The sequence below is a fragment of the Triturus cristatus genome, chromosome 5_2 (genome assembly GCF_964204655.1).
Source record: "Triturus cristatus chromosome 5_2, aTriCri1.1, whole genome shotgun sequence".
Classification (NCBI taxonomy): Eukaryota; Metazoa; Chordata; class Amphibia; order Caudata; family Salamandridae; genus Triturus; species Triturus cristatus.
The window spans coordinates 875049506-875068653 of record NC_140588.1 but is presented as its reverse complement, the minus strand read 5'-3'; the positions used below and the strand labels follow the sequence as shown (position 1 = coordinate 875068653).

At 44.0% G+C, this 19148-nt stretch overlaps 1 protein-coding gene across 2 annotated transcripts in view; it reads left to right on the top strand.

The window, feature by feature from the left end:
- Positions 1-18936, top strand: part of LOC146829351 (uncharacterized) — a 134442-nt gene extending 115506 nt beyond the window's left edge. For both annotated transcript variants that reach the window (XR_014961966.1, XM_085606682.1), the window contains one exon: positions 18148-18936. Coding sequence is in view for 1 of the 2 variants with exons in the window: in XM_085606682.1 (XP_085462808.1) it covers positions 18148-18199 (52 nt within the window). In the remaining variant the exon portion in view is untranslated. The remainder of the gene's footprint in view (positions 1-18147) is intronic.
- The last annotated feature ends 212 nt before the right edge of the window (positions 18937-19148 follow it).

Genomic DNA, 19148 nt, shown 5'->3' with positions numbered 1-19148 from the left:
AGGTAATATTGCCTACTGGTGGTCACCAGTAGGAAGTAATACATAGGACCTAGTTTCCATGGGAAAAGCATTTTTTGAGTTGCTTATAACTTTGCGCCGTTTGACAAATCTTGAGATACAATCGATCCAATGGATCAAAGAACAGGGAAGAGGCATTGGGTCCAGTAGCAGATCTGGGGATAAAAGGATCTAAACCGGAGGGGCACAACACAAGGCCATCGCCACCAGAAACCAAGACTACTCTGTCCAACAAGGGTTTACCAGGATCAGTTCCTTCCATTGGCGATGAACTTCGGCGAGAGCTCTGTGAATCATTACAAAGGGAGGAAATACATACATCACTCCCCTGACCAGGATTGAAGAAAGGCATCAGAACTCATTGCTGGGGGATCCAGTCTCAAGTTGTAAAAGAGAAGGAGATGGGAGTTCAGCTACGATGCAAATAAATCTATCTTGCAAGGACCCCATAGTTGGTTCAGAAAGTGGAATATGCTTGGATGCAGACCCCTTTTGCTGGAATCATGAGGGAATCAGGAATTCCGATCCACTACAATGTTCACTTTGCCGTGAAAGTATTCTGCTGTCACTAAGAGAGGGTGCTCTAGGCAATAATACCAGAAGTCTTTGGCTATCTCCACCAGACGACAAGATGGAGTTCCCCCCAATTTGCTGTTGTATCTGACTTCTGTAATGTTGTCCATCCAAAGAAGGATGCAACGCTTCGTCTTGACAGATGTAAGAGTCTTCACCACAAAGGATTCTGGAAACATTTCCAGACAGTTGATGTGATATTTGAGTTCCTCTGGGGACCATCTGCCCCTATCTCCACTGGGCCACATCTCGCAACCCAGCCCCATCTGCTGACATCTGACTCCAAGATCGTCTCCGGAACAGAAGCTAAAACTGCCTAGCCGTTCCAGGCATCCATATGAGTCAGCCATCAGGCTAACTCTGTCCTGGCTTCCTGAGACAACATAACTGTTCCGCATATGAAAGACCTTTGCGAAGATGTAAGATTTTGAGGCACTGGAGATCTTGATAATGAAATGGGTCTGTAAAGATGGCCTGCAAAGTAGAAGCTAGGAAGCCACCAGTCAGGCCAGGACCCTCAATGATATCGAAGGAGCTGACCATGCTCTCCCCAGTTCTTTCTTGTTGGCCAGCCTCTTTGTCAGAGAGAGTTTGAGTTGAGCTGAGATTAAATCTGGCTGAAACCTCAAGAAGTGTATATTTTCTATTGGGTTCAGATGAGACTTCCCGTTGTTTATGACAAAACCTAAGTTTTGAAGGAGCTCTACTTTCCAGGTGAGGTGTAGTAACACTGTTTGACAGTGTGAGACCATGATGAGGATATCATCCAAATAGATGGTCAAACACAACCCTTTCTCCCTGAGACACTACTATCAGATGCATTAACTAGGTGAAACACCAAGGGGCCAAAGACAGACCCAATGACAGAGCAGTAAGTTTGCAACATTGGCTGCACCATATGAATTGAAGGAACCACCGATGAGGAGCACAAATGGAAATTGACAAGTACTGGTCTTTTAGATCTAGGCGCACCATAAATCCCCTTCTTGTAACAAGTGTGTCAGAAGGTGAATGCTCTCCATCTTGAAATGTCCGTAGACAATGCAAGAGTTGAAGTGACGCAGATTACAAACTAACCGAAAGCCCCTGCCTTTCTTTGTACAAATAAAATAATGCTTGTGAATCCTCTGGGGTGCGGACAAAACGGGGCCATCGCTCCCTTATGTAGTAGAGCAGCAATCACTTAATCTATAAAGACACTCTCTTATTGGGAAAGATGGAGAGGGAAGGGAGAAGACTCCTGGTAGGGAGTGCATAAAACTCCAAATGGAACCCCTGCACTGTCTCTAGGATCCAAGCATCCCGTGAAATCAGTCTCCAATTGTGCAAACACAGACTCACCCTACACCCCCAAAGAGATCCCCACAGGGGGTGTGATTGTTACCTGAATGTTAGAACTGGCACCTTGGCGTGGGTCTCCCTTCTATTTTTTGCTGTTGCCTCATGTTTTTTTGCAGATTATAGCTGCTTTGGGCACTGTGCCACTGCTGTCCAGTGCCACAGTGCAAGTGCTCCCATGGTGAATTGATGTATGGATTAGCGATTCCATGATTGGCTGGTTTGGTTTACTTGTCACACCCTAGTACAGTGCACTGAGTGTGCCCAGGGCTTGTAAACCAAATGCTGCTGGTGGGCTTGCAGCACTGGTTGTGCCACCCACAGAAGCAGCCTGTAAAAGTGTGTCTCAGGTCTGCCCTTGCAGAGCCTGTGTGCAGTCTGGTACTGCCATGCTGACTGGGCAAGTGCACCCACTTGCCAGTCCCTAAACCTTCCCTTTTCTGCTTATCAGGCACCCCTATGGTAGGCCCAAGGTTAGGGTGCATTGTAAGTATAAGGTAGGACATGCCCTTGTGTGTGTGGCATGTCCTAATAGTGAATTACAGCCCTTTTCGTTTTTCACTATTGCATGGCTAACTGTTCCCCAGAATGGGCAGTTTGATTATTACATCTTATAATCCTAACTGACTCAGGGAACTAGGTAGAAATTCGAGTTTAGTATGCCTGAACTCAGAATGATAAAATCTATCTTTTAGTGAAGTTTGTTTTAACATTCTGTGTTTGAAAATACCACTTTTAGAAAGTAGGTATTTTCTTGTCTAACCATCCAAGCCTGCCTCTGCTAGGTTGTGTATTCCTTGTCTGGAGTTTGAGTGACAGGGTCTGGGCATTCCAGGAGACAGGGTGAGTCAGCACAGGGCTGAATAGAGATATCTGCATGTAGATGGGTGGATGGTGTTGCACGTGGGACTTGAATAGGGCTGTGCCTTCCCTCCACAATGCTGGCTCCACCTCCTGTGGTGAGTCTGATGTCCCTGCCCTGCACTGTGAAAGGAAAGAAGGAGTCTGGTCAACAAAGTGCTCCAGGACTGACCAGAACTGGTTTAGACTAGGCAAAGGCCTCTCTGCCTTCAGAGAACAAAGAGAAACTGTGTATAAAAAGGGGGACCTAGACTCCAGAACTTTAGATCACTTTTGGGAAACAAGAAGAAACCTTTGCTGAGGAGAAGAACCAGAGAGACTGAGGAGAGACTATCCCTAAGCTTGAGGGATTGACCTGCAGTGGTTGCCTGACTGCCAAAGACAGGAGAAAGGAACTTTGTGTTTACTTTATTCAACTTGTGAAGGATCTCCAAGGGCATGAGAAAGAGCTTGCCTCCTGCTGAAGTCTCAGGGACAACAGACTTCAACCACCAGCTCCCCAAGAGTTCTTTGGAAGTGCCTGCAGTTGTGTTGGGCTTTCTGAGGGACTGCGTGTTGCAAGGAGCTGGAAGCGCGACTTACGAATAAGAAGTGTGTTGCCGCTGCAGCCACTGTCGTCGCATCACTGAAGAAGGGTGTCACCGCTGTAGCTGTCGCATTGCAGAAGTGTCTTGCATCACCGGAGAAGCATGTCAGGCGCCGCAGCTGCTGTCGTCGCATCACTGAAGAAGGGTGTCGCCGCTGCAGCAGTTGCATCACTTCACCGCAGTGTCTCACATTTGCGCAGAAGCGTGTGGCAGGGCCTGTCGCGGCTCAGAAGAATCGTTGAGTCGCCACACGGCCGTCGGGCGTGCACGCATCGTGTCGCATCAAGAAGAAGATGCCATTTTTGTCGCATTGTACCGGATCTTCATGGCATCACGACGTAGCGTGCCGCATCACCACGGAAGCGCAGTAAGAAGCCGACGCATCACCATTCCTGCGTGTAAGGAACCGATGCATCACCTTCCCTGCAACACATTCGTTGTATAGCGTTACGCATCCAAAGGTACATTGAACTCAAAGTGTCTCATTTTAAGATCTAAAGAGAACTAAGCTAATTATATCATTTTAAGTACAGTATTGTGGATTTTTGTCGTTTATGGTATTGTGTTAAAACTAGATAAAGAATTCTTATTTTTATACTACAACTTGTGTGGTGTCCATCTGTAGTGTTGTCACTGGGTTACTGTATGTTTTCACAAATGCTTCACACACTGCCTCTGAGATAAGCCTGTCTGCTCGTGCCAAGCTACCAAGGGGGTGAGCAGAGGTCATTTTAGGAATGTACCCCCTTACCCTGACTAGACGCAAGCGCCACCATTTGGTCAAAGGTACCTACCTCTGCCAACTAGAGACCCCCAAATCTAACACTGAATATGAGGCATCTTGGATAGGTTGTCCTCCTCTGGAGTTGCCCCTGTGGAAATGACCTCTACCTCCTCTGTTGCGGGAGGGATAGAAATGACTGGAGCCCGAATAATTGCAAGTTCCTCTTCCTCTACCAGAGTAGTAGGCCTTGGGAGAGGTCCGATTGGAGACACGGCTTTACGCACGACCTCTGTAGTGTCCAGCCCAGGCTAAAAGGCCACTGTTAAAGACTTTTTGTTGGAGGTCTGGGCTTTATCTAAAGCCGAACAAGTAACTACTTACTTCGGCAAGTTTAGGATCGATGCAGATGAGTAATGACTTATGCCACTCTATTAAAATTGCGCAGTTAGCGTTGGCAAGGATACCATTACAACAAAGTTTCTGGGTCCACCATAGAATTGGAGACTTTCACCTGGACTGCTAGAAAATTCTGCAATTATAGTTACCTGAGCTAACTATAACTTATGCCCCTGCAATGCACTGCTGAGGACCTCACATATTATATCACTCATGACATGGTCAGTGGCATCGCTGATGGCATCTTAAATCGCATCTCTGATGACATCATTGATGACCTCATCCAGTGATTGTGAGTGTTTTCTGAATGTTTGAGTGTCGAACATATATACTAAGGTACTACACAAGTTTAATTAGTGTACTTTGTGTAGTACTAATGAGTGATACTATTCTAACATGTATTATGTGAGTGACTGTGTGACAGTGTGTATATGTGTCAGAGTGGGTGTCTGAGTGGCTGGATGGGTGTGTGATTAGCTGGATTGGTGAATACATGGGTATATGAGTAGCTGTATAGGTGAATAAGCGAGTGCCTGAGTAGCTGTATGGATGAGTGTGTGACTTTGTGAGTGGCTGTATTGGTGAGTGAGAGGGTGTCAGAGTGGCTGTATGGGTGAGTGAGTGGGTGTGTGAATAGCTGTATGGGTGAATGAATGGGTGTGTGAGTGGTTGTATGGGTGGGTGAGTGGTTGTGTGAGTGGCTGTATGGGTAAATGAGTGGCTATGTGAGTGGCTAAATGGGTGAGTTTCTGTGTGTATAAGCGGCCACATGGGTGAGTGAGTGGTTGTTTCAGTGGATGCTTGTTTAACTGAATGGGTGTGTGAGTGGCTGTATTGGAAAGTGTCTGTGTGAGTGACTGTATGGGTGAGTGAGTAGATGTGTGAGGACGTATATGGATATGTGAATCAGTATTCAATACAACCAACTATTTCATTTATCACCATTACAATTATTGAATTCAATGTACAGATCAGAGATATCTGAAGGCGTGTTTGTTTTTCCTCCAGTTTTTATAGATGTTTCTATTTCTTATTTTACTTTACAAAAATGTTTTTCAAACAAGCGTTAGCAAAGCCAATGGGTTAGTAATCACAATATAAAAGCGAGACGTGTTGGAGTTGTCAATGAGTGTTTTTTTTCCTTCTTCTTTCTGGGATGTCTGCATATGCATTGCACAAGGTGGAACTTATGCACTGCATGAAAAGAAGACAGTCTGATCTACTCTAGTGACTGTTTTCTCACCCTGCGGTGCAGCACAAGGGTCACAAAGGTGTATTTATGTGTCCTAAATGTTGTTTACAAAAATGTACTTCCATTCTGTGTAGATTTTCAGTTAGTAACTTGAGTAGGGCAATTATAAAAAGAAATTGGTGTATCAGGTATAATTAACTTGAATGGGGAAATACTTTTTGTAAACAATTATTAGGTCAAGTTATCTATATCAGAGGATATTCTAACAATATTCTGCTACCAGTGCTGCTGAGCATCATAATGCAATGCTACCTTCACATAATGCTTCCACAGTGATTTGTCAGCATGTATTTTCCTCCACTGGAGAGTTTCTTTACTTCTGCCCTAACAGGACAAAGCAGAGCAAATGTAAGTTTCTTAACCTCATCACCAGAAGGACCAAGCAGAGATGATGTGAGTAGGAAGAGGACAGGGCCGGTGCCCTGAGTGGTGCAGCCCCATATTCGAGCTCTGAAAGGTTAAGCGCCCTTTCATACATACCAGCTTGTCACAACTGTGTGCCCAACAAACTACGTTACTTCATCAGAGCCTTCACCCCTAGGCAAAAGGGCTGCATACAAATGGAGTAGTGTCTCATAATAGTCTTATTTTATGTATTGCTCCCCGAAGATATTCACATTAAAGTCCCTGGAAAACAGTTATTTGAGAATGGAACTATGATTGCAAATAGTCCATCTATTATCAAAGTTGTGTCATTAGAATCTTGGGGGGAGGGGTGTAATTTCACCGAAAGAATATTTGTGTTCGTTGTGTTCATTTAGGGGTCACCTTCAACAACTATATTAGATGGTCTTCAGTTACTACCACCCTGCTCTCTACTCCTAAAGTATATGCGATCAGAGTCAATCAAACCTCTCCCCCCTCCCTAAACCTTGGCGTACCTCTGTGCTTGCTTTTCTTGGCAAAACAGTGCATCCATATTAAGCGTCTCGTGTAGTATTGAAATCTAATGTTTATTGGAAAAATTCAACAAATCTTTGCTGCCTAACTCCAGACCCTATGGATCCTGGAAAAGAGCCAAGAAATTAGGTTATTGAAATTAACCTGATATTTGTGAACTCCTCTTTGGGGCTCATAGGAGCAGGGAACCGTCAATAGAATGGGTGCTAAATGTTTTGTTACTTTAAAAAATATGAATTGAATGATACACATTGACTCTTGAAATGTATATCCTCAAAGTCCTTGTTTGATTCTGATTTCTTCTTGCTCCTGAGACCTTGCGGACCTACCTGGGATCCAAACGTTCCACGCTGCCAAATTGCCTTCTCCTGCAGTGTTTCCGTTCCCCGCCGCCGCTAACACCATCTGCGGCCGCGGAGCGGGGACGGGACTACACTCCCCATCATTCAAAGCGCCAGGGGAGCCGCGTTGCTGGTTTCGCGCCAGGAGGCGCACAAAAGATCGCCGTGACTGCGGCTGAGCGGGTTTCTTCTTGCTCCTGAGACCTTGCGGACCTACCTGGGATCCAAACGTTCCACGCTGCCAAATTGCCTTCTCCTGCAGTGTTTCCGTTCCCCGCCGCCGCTAACACCATCTGCGGCCGCGGAGCGGGGACGGGACTACACTCCCCATCATTCAAAGCGCCAGGGGAGCCGCGTTGCTGGTTTCGCGCCAGGAGGCGCACAAAAGATCGCCGTGACTGCGGCTGAGCGGGTTTCTTCTTGCTCCTGAGACCTTGCGGACCTACCTGGGATCCAAACGTTCCACGCTGCCAAATTGCCTTCTCCTGCAGTGTTTCCGTTCCCCGCCGCCGCTAACACCATCTGCGGCCGCGGAGCGGGGACGGGACTACACTCCCCATCATTCAAAGCGCCAGGGGAGCCGCGTTGCTGGTTTCGCGCCAGGAGGCGCACAAAAGATCGCCGTGTCTCCCGCGTCGCGGGACCGCGCGCGGGCTAAGCCCGGGCAAAGGGCGGGCCGTCTGTGGCCGTCCGGGGCCGACCAGGCCGGGCTGGGCTCTCCCCTTGATATTACGTTCCAAAAGTAAGTTGTTGCTGCTACAGTTCCCAGTCTATTGTCATTCGTGCAATCTTTGACTGTCGTTGCATAGAGGTCTGTGTATTTGTTCTGGACTTTGCCCACAACTCGCTACAGGAGTAGCCTACCAACAAATCTGTTTACCTGCCCAAGGAGGAAGGAGTTCAACCAGAGCGGCCGCAGAGGAGGTGCGAGGCGCGGCCCCGGGACTGCGAGCCACAGCGTAAGTTCCATCAGCTGTTTGCTCTTCCCGCGCGGGCCGCGCCCCCTCCCAGTGCCCTGCCCCCTTTCACCACTTACAGTCTTAAGCAAGGCTGCCAACGCGCATCGCGGGTCGACGCCCGGGCCAAGGGCGGGCCTGTTCAAGCCTGGGCAAGTCTGGTCTGGGCTAATCTATTGTCATCCCCACTAAATCCATCTTTATCCATCCTGCAGCGTGGCCCCGGTAAGATCATAATAACCATAATTATAGCTGCCACTATGACAACTAGGGCAATGAGGAATAAAACAGCACAAGGAGCGGGTCCCATAATCGGGCCGATCGATCAATTCATCAGTAAAGCTAATGACGCGATCAATCAGGGGATAGTCCTCTTAGAGAGACTCGTCTCCCAGGACCTCGCAGCAGCACGTAGATCCTCAATGGGCCTTTTGGCCCTAGCTAAAACACCCACCCAGCAGGAAATAAATGTCCCATTACTGCGCGAAACCCGTGCTGAACTTCATACCATACCAACAAGCGTTGATCTATCTGTCACCCACTTATCACTTGAAGAAGATACCTTGGATGATCTCGAAAAAACACCAACTTTGATGATTAGCCCCACCCAAATCACCCAAAGTCAACTACCAACTGCGACCGGGCCACAATTCTTAACCCAGCCCTCACTTCTAATAGTAGCTCCTCCAACAACAACTGATAAGGAGACAAGGGAGGGTCCTTTTCCTAATGAAGATAGTACAAGACTAGTAGTCAAGAACAAGATCAAGCAAAAAAATACACCAAGGCGCCGGAGGTCCAAAAAGACGACCCGTAATAATAACCGGAATAACACAAGCTATTCACCATCGGGAAACGCGGACGACCCCTCTGTTGCAACCGTACCGCCTGACGATCACAGGGGGTATGGCGCTACCAACTCGAACTATCTTGAGCTTAACTCACAAGTACTAGATGTAATTAAGGACCTTATAAAAACTCAACTAACACCAATAGAGCGAACCTTAAATAATATCGAAAAACAGATGGCAAGATTAATCAGCAACACTAGTCATCTTATGCCACCCATTACCACCTTAGCTCCTCTGGCTCCCACGACTTCCACCCATTCTAAGACAGTCACAGTCAAGAAACCCATATCGACGTTAACAACCCTCCCGAAACAAAATTCTCACAGTAACAGTATAATTGCCGAAAGCAAACCTCCCACGCCCAATATAACATCACTTATCACTAATTTAAACACTCAAACAGCTAACTTACAAACGGTAAGCACCTCTATACCATCCCAGAAAGGTTCACAGAAACCAGCGCAGAAACCTACACAACTAAATCAGCTTAATGCAAAATCCCAGCAATCAAAGATACCATACGAACAACCTTATAAATCTAGACAGATACCGGCACGCATTACCCTTCCACCTGAATGCGGAGCCTACGTCCTTGTACTGGTAAACGTTCCAACACTTAAGCAAGAACAGAGTGAAACAACAACATCCCTGAAAAATAAGATACTTCATTGGTTAAGCCTGAATTGTAACTTCCCAATAGAATGTGTAGGGGAAATTTCCCACACGCAAAGAGTAGGTTGGATAGGCCCCTTACGGAAAAAATTCGAGGGGGATTGTGTAGTTATTACTTTCAGAAACCCCCAGTGGGCCGAAAAGACACTAGCCAAAGCACCACCACCCTCTACTTGGGAATTCAACACAACCCTTCTCCCATTAGGTTATTTCTACAGGCATTTACTAAATACAACCACCAACATCCCGTCTGCCCCTACTAATCCTTTTTTAGAAAGACCTTATCCTATTACCTCTTACCCTTCCATCCCTCACCAGAACTCTAAGTTTCTATACCCAACAGGCTCGGTCCAGTGGCATCAGAGCCAAACGTCCATACCCCCATCTATCCATCCTTATCTCTCTGATACTCCCCATCAAGAGAATGGAGATAATCGATGGAGACAACTAGTTCCCCCGCTAGCTACTTCCTTTAACATCCCCATATATAACAGATTTAATGCCTTTTCTGGTTTAGATTTTAACGATTGACTTTTCAACCCTTACAATATTGGGGAATTCTCACAATCATCCAAAACGAACCCAACTTCATCATCTAACTCATATCCCACCTTTGCAATAACTCCTACGCATTTGCCTTTTCCTCTCATTAAACCTGAGTGCTCAAAACTCAATTATGAAGTTATTACAATTGCAACACCGACCCAAACTAATCAGGAAATCATCGAACGGAGGGCTAAAGCAGGCAATCCAGTTGACTCTATCTTAGATACTTTGCAGTTTCATTTTACCTACTGGAATATCGCAGGTCTCTCCGCAAAGAAAATCGACCCCGCCTTCCTAAGCCAGATCAATTTGAGCGGTTGTATCTGTCTTCAGGAGACGTGGGCCATAAGGCCTATACATATACTAGGCTTTAAAACTTTTTGGTCACCTGCGACGAAATCAACTTCTGGCAGAAATAGCGGAGGCTTAGTTATTTATATCAAAAACACCCTTTCCGTGGATGAGATAATTCCCATAAGTTTAGATACAAATTTTCAGATCATAGCAGTCAAGGTCACCAAACAAAGACTTTACCTTATTATAAACTTTTATAATAACCTCTCCAACTCTGCTATGAACACGCTACTCCCAGAGATCTCCGCAATAATACAAAAGCAACGAACTATTCACATCAAAAAGGCATGCATAACAATTTGGGGCGGAGATTTCAACTTACATCTATGCAGTAATAGTGACAATAATAAATGCGGTATTAGTGATGAGTCCGATACAAACCTCACGCATTTTACACACTCTAATGGGGGGGAAAAAATGAATGAACTCATGGCTGAACTAGAACTAAACTTTGCTAACGAAACAAAGAATCCACCTGTTCAATTTCAGCCCACATTCAACGGAAGAGGTTTAACAAGTATAATTGATTTTATACTGATCTCATCACCCATAGGATCCATCGTAGAAGATTTTAAGGTTTTTAATAACCCCTTAAGTGACCATTTCCCCATTATCATGGTCCTCGCTGAAAGAACAAAGAATAAGCCATATGACATTCTGACCGCTCTAAATCAAAGCGATCTAGAGCTAGGCTCTTTGAATGGCTTTACATTGAAGTGGGGTAATATTGATAAAGAAGCCACAACAAAAAAAATTGTCACAAATAACCAAACGGATATTATTAACTGCTTGGATTCCACCACCCACCCTAGTGAAACTATAGTAAGCTTTCTATCAATTACAACAACCATACAAAAAGAATTGACTAAAAAGCACAAACAAAGGCCCCAACTGAAGAAAGGGTGGTTTGATACAGCATGTACTAAAGCATCTACACGCCTAAAGGAAGCTCTGAACAGTAAACATAAGGACAGAGTCGAAATCATCAGACTTAGAAAAGAGTATACAGCCGCCCTAAAAAACAGGAAAAAGGAAGTAAAAGCTGAACTATGGTCAAAACTGATCCAAAGCTCGGAACTTAACGATAGTGCTTTGTTCTGGCAGATAGTTCGTTCCCCACTCCTAACAGAGAAATCCAACCTTCCATCAATTGATGTATCTATAAGCCAACACGAATGGGTGAACCATTTTACTAAAGTCTTTGCCATAGACCCGACCGAAGACACAGATCAGCCTGAACCTCTACCACAAATTGTCTATCCGTTAAATCTTCACTTCTCCCATGAAGAGGTCCAAAAAGCTTTAAAATCTTCAAAAACAGCCAAAGCACCAGGCCCGGACGGCGTTCCGGTTGACGTTTTTAAACACCTTCCAGATCTTTGGACCCCGCTACTAACTAACGTCTTGAACGCCACCACTGAAGTAGGTATCCTGGAATCCTGGAAAACATCAATCTTGGTACCTATCTTCAAGAAAGGAGATCGAAATAGTCCAACATGCTATAGGCCGATCTCCCTCCTGGACTCCCTAGGCAAAATGGCAGGACGAATATTACTTGACCGCCTCCAGGAGTGGGCCTTAGAACACAAAATTATTTCCGATCTACAATATGGCTTCCGGGAGGGACTAGGAACAACTGACCAGGCTCTAAACCTGTCCCTACTGGCGAGCAAATACCTGGACGCCAAAGGGTCCTCATTCCACATGGCCTATGTCGATCTTTCCGCAGCATTTGACTGCGTGTCACACTCAATGCTGTGGAATACAATCTTGAAAATGGGCGTTCCTACACCAATTGTGGATTTCTTACGCGAACTATATACAGGCACCACTGGCAGGGTAAGATTTGGGACAAAGGGCGAGCTCACTAACTTCTTCAGAGTGGAAAAGGGGGTCAGGCAGGGGTGCGTATTGGCCCCCTTCTTATTCACCCTATACACGAATGGCCTAGAGGTTGCCATGCTACAAGGCAGTAAGGACCTCCCGGCAACAGTTCGTCGGCAGATACCAGCACTTCTATATGCCGACGATGCTGTTATCCTAGCAAGAACTTCAAACGAATTACAAATGGCCCTGAACAGATATTGTGATTTTATGGCAAGTTTAAACCTGAAACTGAACGCAAAAAAAACGTACACAATGCACTCAGGGGAGCAAAGAAACGTAAAACACAGGAAGTTAATGGCGCAGGGCGAACACCTGGATAGGACTAAAACCTATCCCTATTTAGGGATTGTCATTGACGAAAAATTCAAATGGACTCCAGCCATTAATACAAGAAAATTGATTTTCCTCCGAGAGACATCATCACTAAAAACCTTCTCGCAGAGATTGGGGCAGAGACAAATTAAAGAACTAGTGCAAATATATAACGCAAAATGTGTAAGCACTGCAACATATGGGGCGGGGATCTGGGGTTTTAAAAACGTGGACTCAATACAAACAATAGAGAATTCTTTCCTTAGATATTTGCTGGCGGTGCCCAAAACCTGCTCCACCTATGCCTGCCACTCTGAGCTGGGCATTGACTATATCACTGACATCATAAAACTACAACCAATAATGCTGTGGCGCAGAATATGGGTTACCGAGCAATGCCACTTGACCAGGACGATTATACAAGATATTTTAACGCTAGACCACGCTAAGAAAATCAAATGGCTGTCGTACGTCAAAGCGTTATTGACAGATCTTGGATATAGGAAATACTTTGACCATCCATCGCTGATAGAGGAAATCCCTAAAAAGACCTTAAAAAGGGAGTGTTTAACTCATTTACGTCAGCTACGTTTATTATCCGAGGTCCACAAGCCATCAGTCCAACATTCCCTGCTAGTCCAGACTGCGTTTTCTGCTGAACCTTACCTAAATTTTAAAATAACACAGTTTGAAAGAATGCTGCTTACCCGCTTCAGACTTGATTTGTTCCACCTACTAGTTCTATTTCCTGAGCAAAATGTCAGGACTTCTACCATCTCTATGTGCCCTTGTGATTTGGTATCGCCACAATCAACGATACACACAATGTTATTCTGCAAATTCTATAGCGAGCCCCGGAAGCGCTGGATACTCCCTATCTTGAAGTTCTGGGGTTTCCGTCAATGTCGCCCAGCGTATTTGGCACTACAATTTCTGGAAAATGAAAACTATGCGAAAGCGATTGTATCTTACCTTAAATTTTGTATACGCCACCGCACAAATTTATAACCTCGAACAACATCGCTTATACATATTAACGAAGGGACTGAGATAACAGAAAAACTGTACGTCTTTGCACATGTTGGAAAAATTTGCCCTAATGAAATTGTGATGCACTTTTTACTTCCATGTATTGCTGGCGGTGCCCAAAAATGTACATTTTAATAATCTTTTTAACCTTTTTTTTTTTTTTTTTTTATACAAATGTAACTGTGTTTTTATTCTATTTGAACTTTTATGGTGTTTTTTCAAAACTACCGAATAAAGTTGATATTGATTGATTGATTGATTGATTCTGATTCATGTATCCAGAAGTGCAACATTAATTAGCTTTTTCCATTTTTTGTTTCTTACCAGAAATTCTCAGTGTGCACAGTTCGTCGCCAAGGCCTTGATGCTTTAAAGGGTTTTGGGCCAGATGTACGACCGTTTTTGCATGCGCAAATGGGTTTGTGAACCCGATTGCGCCTGCGAAAACAGCATGGGCTATGTACAAAACCTATAGAGCGAGTTGCAATTTATTTGCGACTTGCTAAATAGGTTTTGTGACTCGCTATTATGAAGGGGCATTCCTAATAGTGAGCGCAAGCCCATGTATGTATGGTGTGCGACTGCAAACACTCTTCAAGAGGGTGGTAATGCACTCGCAAAAGCGAAGGGTACCACTACGTGCCCTTAAAAAATGAAACAAAAACGTTTCATTTTTTTCTTTTTTAAATGCATCCCGTTTTCCATTTTAGGAAAACTGGCTGCATTAAAAAAAACTGCTTTATTTAAACGCAGTCCCAGACATGGTGGTCTGCTGAGCCCAGCAGGCCACCATACCTGGGAGGGCCTGCCATTCCCAATGGGGTCGAAAATTGCGAGAGGCTCATTAACATTCATGAGCCTCTTAATTTGCGACCCCATTGGGAATCACAAACAGTGTGACACACACTGTTGTACATACAACTCACAATTTGCGATGCGCTATTTTGCAGGTTGTACATCTGGCCCTTTACTCGTTCTGTGTCTATATGGAAATATGTTGATACATAAGAGTTTACGGGCCCCATGTACAAAGCCCTTCTGCAAAAGTATACCTTGCAGTTTACAAAATCACACAGTTTGTGACTTCAAAAGAGCTTTTCTAAATGTTCAAAAGCTATTTTCGTAGTCGGAAAAGTATTTTTTACTCATAAGCATTCTTTTCGAATCCTTTCCAAATCATAAATAGAAGGGGGCAAGAAAGGGGCGTTTGCCTCGTATTTCGGATTTGGAAAGTAATACATCACTGGTTTATGACCATAGTATCAGTTGCAAACCATTGATGGACCAAACCAAGCCCCAAGGTGGGGTAATACCTGATTCGCAAGGGCTAAAGGTCCTCTTAAGACCTTTCTCCTTTTTTAATAGTCAGTGGTTAATTTGTCAAAAAAAGGCGTGCCGGTGGCCAAAGGTTAGCTCAGAATCCCACTGCTGGTGCAATTAAATGTTGGTGTGCTGAATACCAAACCTTGGTAGTCTTAAATCCACTACCAGGCACTCCCTGTCCCTTTATCTTAATGTTGATGTTCCTATTTTCTCCTTTTTCTGTCATTTGTTTCCTCAGTCTTTCCGCTTTGTGTGGTTTTCCCACTCGTAAATGTCTGATACAGTGAAATAAGTGCTGATCCCCAAAATGAGTGTCAGTGGTGCCCACCGGCTCAAATTAAGCATTGGTAATAGTGTTGGCAGCCTAGAGTGGGCAGTGGTCCTGCATACCACTGTCTGCTTCCCCTGAAGATTTTCAAAACTGAAAGATTTTATCTTTTAAAGCAGTACTGGTCCCTTTATCAAACACAGCCTGCCTTAGAAAAAAATAGGTTTTCCATTTTGAAATGCAATATAGGGATGATGCTTAACCCTTGCTGGCCACCAACTCTATGAATGCTGCAAACAAATTGCAGACTGCCTTATGAACATTAATTAGGCAGATTATTCTGCAACCCCCTGCAATTATGCTATTAGCACATAGATCAGTTTTCAAAATATTATTCCAGTCACAAAAAGTCAGTGCGCAATTTGCTACCATTTTTTGCAAATCAAATATTAGTAAATGAGACACTAGGCTCCCATAACATTTTGACATAGGTGCCAGAAGACCAGATAAAACACATCACCTTAACTCAAATCCTTATTTTAAACAACCTACTTTGAGAAGGTGGCAAAACTAGAAAAAATCATGTTGCCCTTCCAGGGTACCAGGTCCATATAATTTACTCTTGAAATTTTTAAAACTGATGATCTGCCATTAAGCTAAATATTGTTTCCTTTATTTATTTACTTCATTGAGTAGGGTTCTGATGCGCCAACTTATAAAAAAAACCAGTCTCTATGTGAGAGTAAGAGAAGGGAAATGGTCCATAAGTATGAGTGGGGTTTTATGCTGAGCAGTAAGTGAGACTCCCTTCAAACTTCCCTCAGACAGACAAAAACATCTCAGGTTGGCGCCCTTGTTATGTGGAGTTTAAAAAACACACCCCGATGGGCAACAGCTACACAGAGATTCCACATACAAGCTAGACTCCAACTCTTAGCAAGACTGTCTAGCCAGTGGCAGTTGACAGGGAATGAGGGGGTGCAACCCCACCAAAACGTTCCTTTTCACGGCTGCTGTCTCTCTTCTGTCATTGCTTCCCTTCCTGGCGAGTCCCAGAAGCAGGAAGCACACAGGCTCCCCTAAGCCAATCACAATGGTTCAGTCCTCAGAGGGGGACTTAGAGCCTGTGCATGTTCTCCCCCCAGGATATGTATTCCAGCCCGATGAAGAACATGCAAAGTGCGCATGCCTGTTTGGCTGGCCCAAGACGGCCGGCCAAACCGCCATGTGCATTTAGAGAGTGCCCACCACTCCTCCCCCTGTGGCACCAGCCCCGCAGCTACGATGCTATTATCATTTTATTTTTCCTTTTTCCACTTCTCAGAGAACAGTGGGGCGACGCTTCTTTGCCTTAGCGGAGGAGCCGCCCCTGTTTCTAGCTCACCTCTTGTTTCACTGGGTCAAATCAGCTCTTCACCATAAAGCAATGCGAAGAGAGACAATTTCGTGAAACACATGGTAGCTCCATGTGAGCTGTTAGGTCTGATGGTCTAATCCAAAATTCAGGGAAGCGGTGGGGAGAGATTTTTCAGTGGATATACAAAAAGGAACAGTCCAAAATCTACCACCTTGAACTATTGTTAGCTGCAGATGAGAACATTTTATGTGGGTCTGGTCGCTTAGTGGACTAATGCGTCCACTGTAGGGACCTGTGTTTGACCTTTTGGTCACAGGTTCAAATTCCTGTGGGTCCACTCAGCATTTCATCATACTAAGGTCGATAAAATGAGTAGCGTTGGGTAGCAATAAAAAACAGGTATTCAGTGGGTGAACGTGCGCTTTCAAATATGAATGTTATATATTGAGATCATTCTGAGTTATGTGCACTAATTAACACAAGTGAGCCTTAGAAAAAGCTGTTTCACAACTGACAAATGAGTGGCCCTTTCTTTATTAGAGGACAAGGTGAAGATTGACTTTCCTTTCACCAACGCTACACTGATATGCCTTCAACCACATGGTGTAAAATCATCTAAGGAAGAAGGTTTATTTCATGTGTGTTCGATCCCAATTTATTAGCCCTATTTGTGGAGCTCTGTTTTTGAACGTGGATCAAAGTAAAATTGTCTCTAAACAAAAGTATTTCCTCAAAATAGCAACATTGAATGGTTTAAAACTGTTCCGTCTCACGTTTAGAAAGAATTCAAAAGTTTGCTCACACAATTTAATATTTTCTTCTTCTTTTTTTTTCTTTTTTTTTTTACATTTTATCTTTCCCTCCTTTATGACTTACTTTTATTTGTATTCAATGTAATTTTAGTTGTATTAGCTACAACACGGATTGGTCTTCTACAATTGCTTGATGCTCTTGACTAGTAGTTTTTATTATTAATGTAACCAAACATAAAACCCAATCCTTTCCAGGAGACTCCTGAAATATGGGCGGTACAGTAGTTAATTTCAGAAATTGTTGTTCCCATTTGGCCACCCCTTTATCCTCCACCGGCCAACTGACCTTTGGGTAGCTAGATATTTAATGAGTAGAAACTCTCCCTAAAATCCATTGCGGTTTAACTGTATTCAGTGGATGGAATGTTCACTCGTATTTTTGTTCACATAAATTTAGTGATTATCTAAGAATATCACATAAAAATCGATGACATAATGTCCTGCAGTAGAGCTTTTGAACTTTAGCGCATCAATCTATGTGTGGGGGATGAAGTGAGCGTTACTTAATCCTACTTTTGCAGCTCATACATTTATTTGGTAAAATTCCTTTTTAGTAAAATAAATATTATTGCTAAACCCGACAGATATTCTGAAAATGAAACAGCTTCTAGTCTTCAGTTGCCAGTTATCGGTGTATTTTTTTCAGAAAACCATCCCCTCTGCACCATCAAAGGTTTAAAGAGGCCTTTAAATTTGAAAAAAAATTAAGGAGAATATGTAGCTCACGTTGTGGTGTAGATATGGTTGCATCATGTCTTTGACGTTTTGTATTTTCTGTTCTCCTTTGTAGCTCTCCCGTAATCCGCATTAGCATTAACAAGGAATTCGAGCACCGGCCATAATGAAAAGAAGGTCGTCCATGAACAGCTTCACAGTTGACATTGAATCAGAGTTGGAAAGTAAAGACGCTGAGGTCCAAGATGACCTCAAACATCCCCCTGGCAGCTGTCGCGGCATCCAGAGAGAGGAACTGTCTTCTGAACTTTACCAAACTGAAGAACACACCTTTCTTGGAAAGCTTTCAGCGTCCCAGAAGCTGGCTGATCCTAGCAGTTATTTCAGAAATGGGGAAATCATTTTAACTGCAAAAAGGCAGCGCCTGCAAAGGGCGTTTGAGCACAGCATGAAAATGTGTCACCTGGCCAATTTCCATCCTTGTATACATTGTGGGCAAAATCCAGGAACACATCTGGACCTGGCTACCGATAATGCATCAGCTGCCTATCATCTGGTCCCACCGTTATCCGCATCAGGATTTGGTCCAATATATATGCTTCCAGTCTGCCAGACAATGTACCCTGACCCAGCAGCAATGAAGTGTCAGCAGTCTCCCCTGCTACCATACTGTAATCCCTGGTTCTCCATGCCCATGATGACAGCACCTCCTGCCATTTCTATGAATGACTTGTCTCATCTTTATGAGATACCTAGGCATTTTCAAAATCATCCATGCATTCACAAGCCTAAAAGCAACATACCTTGCACCCCAAAATAGCGATGGGGATAGCAAACATACTGAGGCATAGATTTTCTGATATAAAATATAGTATTTAGGAGAATATTTCCAGTTAAAATTGAAATTTTTAAATAATGTCCAAAAATAAAAATTCTAATATGCCTTTGTAATTTTTCTGTGTTTTCATAAAGGTGTTATCGCAACTGAATTATAACAATAACTTGTTGCACATATCCATTGGATGCCTCACAACAACCAAAGCACAATCCACAGAAAACATGCACCTTTCAGCAATACAAAAACACTACACTGCATTACATCTCCTGCATGTTCCA